At 43.9% G+C, this 12954-nt stretch overlaps 1 protein-coding gene across 1 annotated transcript in view; it reads right to left on the reverse strand.

Moving 5' to 3' along the window:
- Window positions 1-376: 376 nt before the first annotated feature.
- LOC123726642 (macrophage mannose receptor 1-like) overlaps window positions 377-12954 on the reverse strand; it is a 54018-nt gene continuing 41440 nt past the window's right edge. Inside the window, 9 exon segments of the mRNA XM_045693783.1 lie at window positions 377-676; window positions 1047-1073; window positions 3504-3665; window positions 4968-5084; window positions 6036-6206; window positions 8073-8238; window positions 8914-9146; window positions 9278-9371; window positions 10802-10837. Coding sequence (XP_045549739.1) covers window positions 402-676; window positions 1047-1073; window positions 3504-3665; window positions 4968-5084; window positions 6036-6206; window positions 8073-8238; window positions 8914-9146; window positions 9278-9371; window positions 10802-10837 — 1281 coding nt within the window. The 3' untranslated portion in view covers window positions 377-401.

The raw sequence follows: 12954 nt of genomic DNA on the forward strand, positions 1-12954 counted from the left end.
AGAAAGTGCCTAACCGGCCTCAGACCTCACCACACATCCCCTGATTTCTAGGTTCAAAATGTGAAGGTCGAGACAAGAGGATTCTAATATCCCAGAAGTCTTTGCATAAATGGGGTAAAAATTGAAACATCAGCGAAGCTAGTTTGCTAATTCATGCTAGCAGATACCCATAGACTTCCAGCCATTGCGCTAATTCATGCTAGCAGAAACCCATAGACTTCCAGTCATTGCATTAATTCATGCTAGCAGATACCCATAGACTGAAGCTAGTTCTTAACAGCGCTGGTCCAATGAATTTGTTTATTATTTTCAAAAGCTTGTGCACGTAAATATGACTTGTCCTAACCTGGGTTGGATCTTTAACCTTACTCCCCCTTGACTCCCCCCTTGACTCCCCCCGATCACAAAGTGATCATTGGCTGAGCCTCCATATGGTTGACCAGCTGGCTAGTGTCCACCATGTTGGGCTCGACCTCGGTGACGGGCTCCATGTAGAGGGGGTTGTCGAAGGTACTCCGGCCTGCGCTGAAGTCCAGGGGGTTGGTGAAGGAGGGCAGGGGACGGCCGATCTTCTTGTAGAGCATTAAGGCTGTGAGGCCCATCAGACAAATGGTAGCCAATACCACCACCACTGCCAGGCCTGAATACACACGCCTCTGACCTCCCTTCAGAGACACTGCAGGATCACAGGAATAAATATTACAGTATGGCTATCATTGTTTGACTGATATGACTGATTGGTTAATCGAACAGAGTTCAGAGTGGCATTGACCGAGTGGTTAATCGACCGAGTGGTTAATCGACCGAGTGGTTAATCGACCGAGTGGTTAATCGACCGAGTGGTTAATCGACAGAGTGGTTAATCGAGCATCGACAGAGTGGTTAATTGACAGAGTGGTTAATTGACAGAGTGGTAATGGACTGATCATTCATGGACTGATCATTCATTGACTGATTGATTGATTAGTTGATTGAAGGATGGATGATGGGTTGACGGATGGATGGGTGGGTTCGTTGATTGATCGGCTCATTCATTCATGACTCACCTTGTGTTGGTGGTGTTTCTGGTAGAACTGGAGGTGGAATAGAGAGGATTATTAACAAGGTATTATTAAAAGGTCCAACGCTGTCTATTTAAAAAATATATATATTTCACCTTTATTTAACCAGGTAAACTAGTTGAGAACAAGTTCTCATTTACAACTGCGACCTGGCCAAGATAAAGCAAAGCAGTGTGACACAAACAACACAGAGTTACACATGGAATAAACAAGCGCACAGTCAATAACACAATAGAAAAAAAATTAAGTCTATATACAGTGTGTGCAAATGGCGTGAGGAGGTAAGGCAAAAAATAAATAAAAGCCCATAGTAGTGAAGTAGTTACAATTTAGCAAGTTAGCACTGGAGTGATAGATGAGCAGATGATGATGTGCAAGTTGAAATACAGGTGTGCAAAAGAGCAGAAAAGTAAATAAAAACAATATGGGGATGAGGTAGGTAGATTGGGTGGGCTATTTACAGATGGGCTATGTACAGCTGCAGCGATTGGTAAGCGGCCAAAGGACATGCACCTCAGGGCTCGCCAGTAGCTGCTGGCCTTCTCTTTGACACACTGCCCCCCCCCGCCAGCATCCATCCTGGCTGGCTCTAGCTTTCCAATCTTTAGAGATCTCGGACGATACGAAAGAAAGTTTGAACAGACTGTTAATAGGGGTTGCAACAATGGCGGCGGATAATTTTGGAAAAGAAAGGGTCCAGATTGTCTAGCCCAGCTGATTTGTACGGGTCCAGGTTTTGCAGTTCTCAGAACATCTGCTATCTGGATTTGGGTGAAGGAGAATCTGGGGAGGCTCGGGCAAGTAGCTGCGGGGGGCGCGGAGCTGTTGACCGGGGTTGGGGTAGCCTGGAGTAAAGCATGTCCAGCCGGTGAGAAATGGTTATTGAAATTCTCGATTATCGTGGATTTATCCGTGGTGACAGTGTTACCTAGCCTCAGTGCAGTGGGCAGCTGGCAGGAGGTGCTCTTATTCTCCATGGACATTACAGTGTCCCAAAACTTTTTGGAATTAGAGCTACAGGATGCAAATTTCTGTTTGAAAAAGCTAGTCTTTGCTTTCCTGACTGACTGCGTGTATTGGTTCCTGACTTCCCTGAACAGTTGCATATCGTGGGGACTATTCGATGCTAGTGGAGTTCGCCACAGGATGTTTTTGTGCTGGTCGAGGGCAGTCAGGTCTGGAGTGAACCAAGGAATATATCTGTTCTTAGTTCTACATTTTTTGAAAGGGTCATGCTTATTTGAGATGATGAGGAAATTACTTTTAAAGAACAACCAGGCATCCTCGACTGACGGGATGAGGTCAATATCCTTCCAGGATACCTGGGCCAGGTTGATTAGAAAGGCCTGCTCGCAGAAGTGTTTTAGGGAGCGTTTGACAGCGATAAGGGGTGGTCGTTTGACCGCAGACCCATTACGGATGCAGGCAATGAGGCAGTGATCGCTGAGATCCTGATTGAAAACAGCAGAGGTGTATTTGTAGGGCAAGTTGGTCAGGATGATATCTGTGAGGGTGCCCATGTTTGTGGATTTAGGGTTGTACATTGTGGGTTCCTTGATAATTTGTGTGAGATTGAGGGCATCTAGCTTAGATTGTAGGACTGCCAGGGTGTTAAGCATATCCCAGTTTAGGTCACCAAACAGAACGAACTCTGAAGATAGATGGGGGGCAATCAATTCACATATGGTGTCCAGGGCACAACTGGGACCTGAGGGGGGTCTATAACAGGCGGCAACAGTGAGAGACTTATTTCTGGAGAGATTAATTTTTAAAATTAGAAGCTCAAACTGTTTGGGCATAGACCTGGAATATATGACAGAACTTTTTAGGCTATCTCTGGAGTAGATTGCGACTCCTCCCCCTTTGGCAGTTTTATCTTGACGGAAAATGTTGTAGTTGGATATGGAAGTCTCCGAATTTTTGGTGGCCTTCCTAAGCCAGGATTCAGACACGGCAAGGACAACAGGGTTGGCGGCGTGTGCTAAAGCAGTGAGTAAAACAAACTTAGGGAGGAGGCTTCTGATGTTAACATGCATGAAACCAAGCCTATTATCCTAATTGCTCAAATAATGCTTCATCACGCCCTTCATTTCCTACAGTTCTATTGACATTCATTTGTGCACTACACTATGGAGTGAGAAAGAAAGTTGTGTGGATATTGTAATAGATACATGGTGCCATGGTGCTCCCCTCTCACCCTTGTCTTTCCTACAGATGTATGGTCAGTCTCACCCTCGTCTTTCCTACAGATGTATGGTCAGTCTCACCCTCGTCTTTCCTACAGATTTATGGTCAGTCTCACCCTTGTCTTTCCTACAGATGTATGGTCAGTCTCACCCTCGTCTTTCTCACAGATGTATGGTCAGTCTCACCCTCGTCTTTCCTACAGATGTATGGTCAGTCTCACCCTCGTCTTTCTCACAGATGTATGGTCAGTCTCACCTTTGGGTTTCTTGCAGATGTATGGTTTACCACCCCAACGGGCAGTGCTCCAGGTCCCATCGGAGGATTGCATATATCCATAGTCATAGGAAGAGTCCTGAGGCTGTCCTTCTGCCCAGTTAATGTAGTCCAGCACTGTTTGGTCCAGCCACTTCCACTGACCTGCAACATGGTCTGTTGTTAGTCATGTAGTTACCTACACTCTTACAGAAAAAGGTTCTATCTAGAACCTAAATGAGCTATTCGGCTGTTACCAGGGTTCTCCATGGTGACAGTCGAAGAACCATTTTGGAACCCTTTTATTATAAAAGTGTAGGTGTGTTTTGTAAAGGTAGTTCCCTAGGTGTGTTTTGTACAGGCCTATCTAGAAGGATTGGTAGTTACCTAGGTGTGTTTTGAACAGGTCTATCTAGAAGGATTGGTAGTTACCTAGGTGTGTTTTGTACAGGCCTATCTGGAAGGATTGGTAGTTACGTAGGTGTGTTTTGTACAGGCCAACCTGGAAGGATTGGTAGTTACCTAGGTGTGTTTTGTACAGGCCTATCTAGAAGGATTGGTAGTTACCTAGGTGTGTTTTGTACAGGCCTATCTGGAAGGATTGGTAGTTACCTAGGTGTGTTTTGTACAGGCCTATCTAGAAGGATTGGTAGTTACCTAGGTGTGTTTTGTACAGGCCTATCTAGAAGGATAGGTAGGTACCTAGGTGTGTTTTGAACAGGCCTATCTAGAAGGATTGGTAGTTACCTAGGTGTGTTTTGTACAGGCCTATCTAGAAGGATTGGTAGTTACCTAGGTGTGTTTTGTACAGGCCTATCAAGAAGGATTGGTAGTTACCTAGGTGTGTTTTGAACAGGCCTATCTAGAAGGATTGGTAGTTACCTAGGTGTGTTTTGTACAGGCCTATCCAGAAGGATAGGTAGTTACCTAGGTGTGTTTTGTATAGGCCTATCCAGAAGGATTGGTAGTTACCTAGGTGTGTTTTGTACAGGCCTATCCAGAAGGATTGGTAGTTACCTAGGTGTGTTTTGAACAGGCCTATCCAGAAGGATTGGTAGTTACCTAGGTGTGTTTTGAACAGGCCTATCCAGAAGGATTGGTAGTTACCTAGGTGTGTTTTGTACAGGCCTATCCAGAAGGATTGGTAGTTACCTAGGTGTGTTTTGTACAGGCCTATCCAGAAGGATTGGTAGTTACCTAGGTGTGTTTTGAACAGGCCTATCCAGAAGGATTGGTAGTTACCTAGGTGTGTTTTGAACAGGCCTATCCAGAAGGATTGGTAGTTACCTAGGTGTGTTTTGAACAGGCCTATCTAGAAGGATTGGTAGTTACCTAGGTGTGTTTTGAACAGGCCTATCCAGAAGGATTGGTAGTTACCTAGGTGTGTTTTGTACAGGCCTATCCAGAAGGATTGGTAGTTACCTAGGTGTGTTTTGAACAGGCCTATCCAGAAGGATTGGTAGTTACCTAGGTGTGTTTTGAACAGGCCTATCCAGAAGGAAGAGTAGCTGTCTTTCAGAAACTCCAGGTTGCTCTTTATGAAGTGGAGTTCGGCAGGATCCTCGATGCTCACCAGAGACGCCCCTTCACACAGAATATTTGTATTAATGCTTCTCCATTTACTTTCTTTACGGTTTGTTCCGTCCAAAGAAGTGCAGAGTTCATGGAATACTGGATCCCAATTCCAGTTGTCTCCTTTTCTCCCTGAAGCGTTCACCATCTCACTCCACGCCAGGATGTAAAAGCATTAGATAGGTGTAACAGTCTGTGTCCTAAAGCATTAGATTAGTGTAATAGTCCATGTACTACATCATTAGATAGGTGTAACAGTCTGTGTACTACATCATTAGATAGGTGTAACAGTCTGTGTACTACATCATTAGATAGGTGTATCAGTCTGTGTACTACATCATTAGATAGGTGTATCAGTCTGTGTACTACATCATTAGATAGGTGTATCAGTATGTGTACTACATCATTATATAGGTGTAACAGTCTGTGTACTACATCATTAGATAGGTGTATCAGTCTGTGTACTACATCATTATATAGGTGTAACAGTCTGTGTACTACATCATTAGATAGGTGTATCAGTCTGTGTCCTACATCATTAGATTAGTGTAATAGCCTGTATCCTAAAGCATTAGATAGGTGTAACAGTCTGTGTCCTAAAGCATTAGATAGGTGGGACACAGACTGAAACACCTTTCTTCCAACAATCCAGTCAACCAGTATACACTTGGAGGAGAATGGGAGATGGGCCATGGCCAAAATCGCACAATTTTTAAACGGGACCCCGTATAGGGCCTTGGTCAAAGTAGTGCATAGTGTAGGGGCCACTAAGTACTATGCCCTTGGATCTAAGATGAAACTTGCTATCAAATCTGGCATTTTGAACCCTGAAGAGTTCTGAATGAAATGTGTTACATGGCCTCTCGTCTCGTCTCTCTCCTGCCAAGTCAACTTATCAGAAATCACGGGTATTCAATAGGGCGGCATTTTTTGAGACACCCTTGGTTTTGAGGCTCCTCCTACCTTTACGTATACAGCTGGTGGAGGCGTCGGCCCACCTGACGTTGTTAATGACGAAGCTGTAGCAGTGCCCTCGGAAAGGCAACCAGGACCAGGGGCTGTTCCTACCACTGATATCCTCCTCCTCCTGGACACATACCCCGGGGTACTGGGGCGGGGCCGTGGGCGGGAAGGCTATGGGGGGAACCAACCAATAGGATTACAGCACTGCATAGGGATCCACCAATAGGATCCTTCCCTCCCTGCTGCTTTCATACACTGGGGTAGGTGACTGCCTCACATGGTGACTACTAACACACTGGGGTAGGTACCTGTCTCACCTGGGGCTACTAACACACTGGGGTAGGTACCTGTCTCACCTGGGGACTACTAACACACTGGGGTAGGTACCTGTCTCACCTGGAGACTACTAACACACTGGGGTAGGTGCCTGTCTCACCTGGTGACTACTAACACACTGGGGTAGGTACCTGTCTCACCTGGGGACTACTAACACACTGGGGTACGAGACTGTCTCACCTGGTGACTACTAACACACTGGGGTAGGTGCCTGTCTCACCTGGTGACTACTAACACACTGGGGTAGGTACCTGTCTCACCTGGTGACTACTAACACACTGGGGTAGGTACCTGTCTCACCTGGAGACTACTAACACACTGGGGTAGGTACCTGTCTCACCTGGTGACTACTAACACTGTGGGGTAGCAGCCTGTCTCACCTGGTGACTACTAACACACTGGGGTAGGTACCTGTCTCACCTGGGAACTACTAACACACTGGGGTAGGTACCTGTCTCACCTGGTGACTACTAACACACTGGGGTAGGTACCTGTCTCTATCTGGTGACTACTAACACACTGGGGTAGGTACCTGTCTCACCTGGGAACTACTAACACACTGGGGTAGGTACCTGTCTCACCTGGGAACTACTAACACACTGGGGTAGGAGACTGTCTCACCTGGTGACTACTAACACACTGGGGTAGGTACCTGTCTCACCTGGTGACTACTAACACACTGGGGTAGGTACCTGTCTCACCTGGTGACTACTAACACACTGGGGTAGGTACCTGTCTCACCTGGGGACTACTAACACACTGGGGTAGGTACCTGTCTCACCTGGAGACTACTAACACACTGGGGTAGGTACCTGTCTCACCTGGAGACTACTAACACACTGGGGTAGGTACCTGTCTCACCTGGTGACTACTAACACACTGGGGTAGGTACCTGTCTCACCTGGAGACTACTAACACACTGGGGTAGGTACCTGTCTCACCTGGTGACTACTAACACACTGGGGTAGGTACCTGTCTAACCTGGTGACTACTAACACACTGGGGTAGGTACCTGTCTCACCTGGGGACTACTAACACACTGGGGTAGGTACCTGTCTCACCTGGTGACTACTAACACACTGGGGTAGGTACCTGTCTCACCTGGTGACTACTAACACACTGGGGTAGGAGACTGTCTCACCTGGTGACTACTAACACACTGGGGTAGGTACCTGTCTCACCTGGGGACTACTAACACACTGGGGTAGGAGACTGTCTCACCTGGGGACTACTAACACACTGGGGTAGGTACCTGTCTCACCTGGTGACTACTAACACACTGGGGTAGGTGCCTGTCTCACCTGGTGACTACTAACACACTGGGGTAGTTGCCTGTCTCACCTGGTGACTACTAACACACTGGGGTAGGAGACTGTCTCACCTGGTGACTACTAACACACTGGGGTAGGTACCTGTCTCACCTGGTGACTACTAACACACTGGGGTAGGTACCTGTCTCACCTGGTGACTACTAACACACTGGGGTAGGTACCTGTCTCACCTGGTGACTACTAACACACTGGGGTAGGTGACTGTCTCACCTGGGGACTACTAACACACTGGGGTAGGTACCTGTCTCACCTGGTGACTACTAACACACTGGGGTAGGTACCTGTCTCACCTGGTGACTACTAACACACTGGGGTAGGTACCTGTCTCACCTGGTGACTACTAACACACCAGGTTCAGTCACTGTCTCACCTGTGGACTGCTTGCACACACTGGGGTAGGGGTGGTTACAAAGGGCTGTCTTCCAGGTGCCTTCCACATCCAGGTAGACACAGGACCGGTCTCTGCTGGGCTCGCCTGGGGCCCACCGGGCCAGGCTTAAGGGCCAGCCGTCCATCCACCTGAAGTAGCCTTGTGTCTGAAAAAACAAACCACTACAGCTGTAAGTCAGTTGGTTGAGCAAGGCGCTTCCAACTTCACTATCGTCGGTTTGATTCCTGCTGGCGCCACTCATACCAAAAGGTATTCACGCATGACTGTAAGTCGCGTTGGGATAAAAACATGTTATATTACAGTACACTAGCCTTTCCTGACAATCTGAACACCATGTTATATTACAGTACACTAGCCTTTCCTGACAATCTGAACACCTAGGCTTTATCTCAGAGGAACACCGTTTTGTGGTGCTGTAGACGACCCAGTGGTTGAAACCCACCCGTATCCCTTACAGCAGTCCCGTGACTTCCTCCCATCCACCCAGCACATTCCAAAGCCATCTGGCTCCTACAGATAACCATTAACTTCTATCAATTCTATTTATGAAGCCCTTCTTACATCAGCTTACGTCACAAAGTGCTGTACAGAAACCCAGCCTAAAACCCCAAACAGCAAGCAATGCAGATGTAGAAGCACCTTGTTACTTCTGATGTAACAACCATTCTCTATCACCTCTCAGATACTATAGTATTACTTCTGATCCATCATGTCTCTAGTATAGCAGTGTTCAAAGTTTCACCCAGAATCCAACAGTACCAATAACCTGCCTATTCTGATGAGGAGTCTGTGGCACCTGAAGATACAGCTTGTACTGTACCTCATTCCTATTGAGTCCAATCCACAGTGGTGTCTGCAGCTTCAGAGCCTGCAGCTCCAGGTAGGCTGCTGACAGTTCATCCAGGGTGCTAGCCAGCTGGCCCTCCTCAGCCTCACACTGCATCCGGGCTTCGGGCCATGTACAGTTCTGGGGCAGCACCTTGTAAGAGTCGTTGGCCAGCTTCACCCAGCCTCTAGGTAACACTGTCGGGGCCGGGACTGGGATGCCTGAGTCTAGGAGGGCAGAGCAACACTTAGTCACATTACAAATCAGAGGGCTGAGGATGGAGACCAGAAGAAGGATGAAGAAGAGGATGAAGAGGAGGAGAGAGAAAGAAAGGAAGTAGAAGAATGTCTTTGCTCACCAACTTTGCGCTGACAGATGAAGCCGTATGTGTCGTTGCAGGACCTGGTTTCCCATTTTCCCAAGATGGAGGAGGAACTGGCCATCACAACACACTGTGGGACAAAGATTATCAATAATGGACAACATTCACAGTCATAGACTTAATTCTGTCATATAGTACACTGTGTGCACAATTATTAGGCAAATTGTATTCCTTGGGATTAATTTTATTGTTGAACAAACACAGTGCTCTCAGTCAATCCAAAATGTTATTGAACCTCAAAACTGAGTTTTGTCTTTCTCAGGGAAATATTAGTGTGCACAATTATTAGGCAACTATTAGTGTGCACAATTATTAGGCAACTATTAGTGTGCACAATTATTAGGCAACTAAATTACAAAAATAATTTCTCTCAACTCACTTGTTTATTCTCAATTTTTAGAGTAAGTGTAACAGATAAGTAAAACAAAATGACAATTATATAACATTTTTGGCCTTTAATAAATATTCAGTGACCAATATAGCCACCCTTATTTTCAATAACTGCCATGAGCCTTCCATTCATGGAGTCTGTCAGTTTCTGTCAGTTTGGGAGTTGAGTTTCAGTCCATCTTCAAACCGAAAAGGTCCAACTACCTCATCCTCAATGATAGCAGCCCATACCAGTACCCCTCCTTCACCTTGCTGGCACCTGACTCAAAGTGGTGCCCTGTGTCCATTACTGTTCCAGCCACGAGCCCATCCATTTGGTCCACCAAGAGTCACTTTCATTTCATCTGTCCATATAACCTTTGAAACATCTGACTTCAGGTATTTCTTTGCCCAATCTAGACGCTTCAACTTGTGAATCTTATTCAGTGGTGGTCTTGTTTCAGCCTTCTTGACCTTGGCCATGTCTCTGAGCACTTGACACCTTGTACTTTTGAACACTCCAGGTAGGTTGCAGTTCTGGAATACGGTGGCACTGGAGGATAATGGGTTCCTGGTAGTTTGACGTTTAATTCTTCTCAAGTCTTTTGCAGTTAATTTGCGCCTTTTCTTCCCCATGCGTTTTTTGCGCCCCAGTTGACTATTCGCAACAAAACGTTTGAATGTCCGGTGGTCACACCTCAATAGTTTAGCTATTTAAAGTGTCGCATCCGTCTGAAAGGCATTTTACATTTTTGGTTTTTCAGTGTCAGTTAAATGTATTTTTTGGCCTATTTTACCTGAGGTAATGAGGCTGCCTAATAATTATGCACACCTTGATATAAGGTGGTATTCACTTTCGCCACAACCTCCCTCATTACACAAATACATATCACCTGAAAATGATTAAATCCAATAAGCGTTCAAGTTTATATGGTTTGGAGTTGGAAAATGTGAATAGAAACAATAAGATCAGAATACTCACTCGCCTAATAATTGTGCACGCAGTGTAGAGCTATGAGCAAAATGTAAGGCTAACACTTTAAATAAAACATTTTTAATATATTATTATATCCAATTTATTGTGTGTATTTCTCATTTTGAATGGTGATAGTTCGTTTAAATGGATCTTACCTGACTAGCCCGAGAGGAAAGCATATCCATGTACCACTACAATTAGAAAACCAAATGGTATTTATTAAGACATTATTCTAGAGATAGAATAAGCAAAGTAAACGACAGGGATTTAGTCAATGTGTATCAGTATAATATGTAAACGATGGGGATTTAGTCAATGTGTTTCAGTATAATACGTAACCGATGGGGATTTAGTCAATGTGTTTCAGTATAATATGTAACCGATGGGGATTTAGTCAATGTGTTTCAGTATAATATGTAACCGATGGGGATTTAGTCAATGTGTATCAGTATAATACGTAACCGATGGGGATGTAGTCAATGTGTTTCAGTATAATATGTAACCGATGGGGATTTAGTCAATGTGTTTCAGTATAATATGTAACCGATGGGGATTTAGTCAATGTGTTTCAGTATAATATGTAACCGATGGGGATTTAGTCAATGTGTTTCAGTATAATATGTAACCGATGGGGATTTAGTCAATGTGTTTCAGTATAATATGTAACCGATGGGGATTTAGTCAATGTGTTTCAGTATAATATGTAACCGATGGGGATTTAGTCAATGTGTTTCAGTATAATATGTAACCGATGGGGATTTAGTCAATGTGTTTCAGTATAATACGTAACCGATGGGGATTTAGTCAATGTGTTTCAGTATAATACGTAACCGATGGGGATTTAGTCAATGTGTTTCAGTATAATATGTAACTGATGGGGATTTAGTCAATGTGTTTCAGTATAATATGTAACCGATGGGGATTTAGTCAATGTGTTTCAGTATAATATGTAACCGATGGGGATTTAGTTAATGTGTTTGAGTACAATACTTAACCGATGGGGATTTAGTCAATGTGTATCAGTATAATATGTAACCGATGGGGATTTAGTCAATATGTTTCAGTATAATATGTAACCGATGGGGATTTAGTCAATGTGTTTCAGTATAATATGTAACCGATGGGGATTTAGTCAATGTGTTTCAGTATAATATGTAACCGATGGGGATTTAGTCAATGTGTTTCAGTATAATATGTAACCGATGGGGATTTAGTCAATGTGTTTCAGTATAATATATAACCGATGGGGATTTAGTCAATGTGTTTCAGTATAATATGTAACCGATGGGGATTTAGTCAATGTGTTTCAGTATAATATGTAACCGATGGGGATTTAGTCAATGTGTTTCAGTATAATATGTAACCGATGGGGATTTAGTCAATGTGTTTCAGTATAATATGTAACCGATGGGGATTTAGTCAATGTGTTTCAGTATAATATGTAACCGATGGGGATTTAGTCAATGTGTATCAGTATAATACGTAACCGATGGGGATGTAGTCAATGTGTTTCAGTATAATATGTAACTGATGGGGATTTAGTCAATGTGTTTCAGTATAATATGTAACCGATGGGGATTTAGTCAATGTGTTTCAGTATAATATGTAACCGATGGGGATTTAGTTAATGTGTTTGAGTATAATACTTAACCGATGGGGATTTAGTCAATGTGTATCAGTATAATATGTAACCGATGGGGATTTAGTCAATGTGTTTCAGTATAATATGTAACCGATGGGGATTTAGTCAATGTGTTTCAGTATAATATGTAACCGATGGGGATTTAGTCAATGTGTTTCAGTATAATATGTAACCGATGGGGATTAAGTCAATGTGTTTCAGTATAATATGTAACCGATGGGGATTTAGTTAATGTGTTTGAGTACAATACTTAACCGATGGGGATTTAGTCAATGTGTATCAGTATAATATGTAACCGATGGGGATTTAGTCAATGTGTTTCAGTATAATATGTAACCGATGGGGATTTAGTCAATGTGTTTCAGTATAATATGTAACCGATGGGGATTTAGTCAATGTGTTTCAGTATAATATGTAACCGATGGGGATTTAGTCAATGTGTTTCAGTATAATATGTAACCGATGGGGATTTAGTCAATGTGTTTCAGTATAATATATAACCGATGGGGATTTAGTTAATGTGTTTCAGTATAATATGTAACCGATGGGGATTTAGTCAATGTGTTTCAGTATAATATGTAACCGATGGGGATTTAGTCAATGTGTTTCAGTATAATATGTAACCGATGGGGATTTAGTCAATGTGTTTCAGTATAATATGTAACC

Source organism: Salmo salar, chromosome ssa14, assembly GCF_905237065.1.
Source record: "Salmo salar chromosome ssa14, Ssal_v3.1, whole genome shotgun sequence".
NCBI lineage: Eukaryota > Metazoa > Chordata > Actinopteri > Salmoniformes > Salmonidae > Salmo > Salmo salar.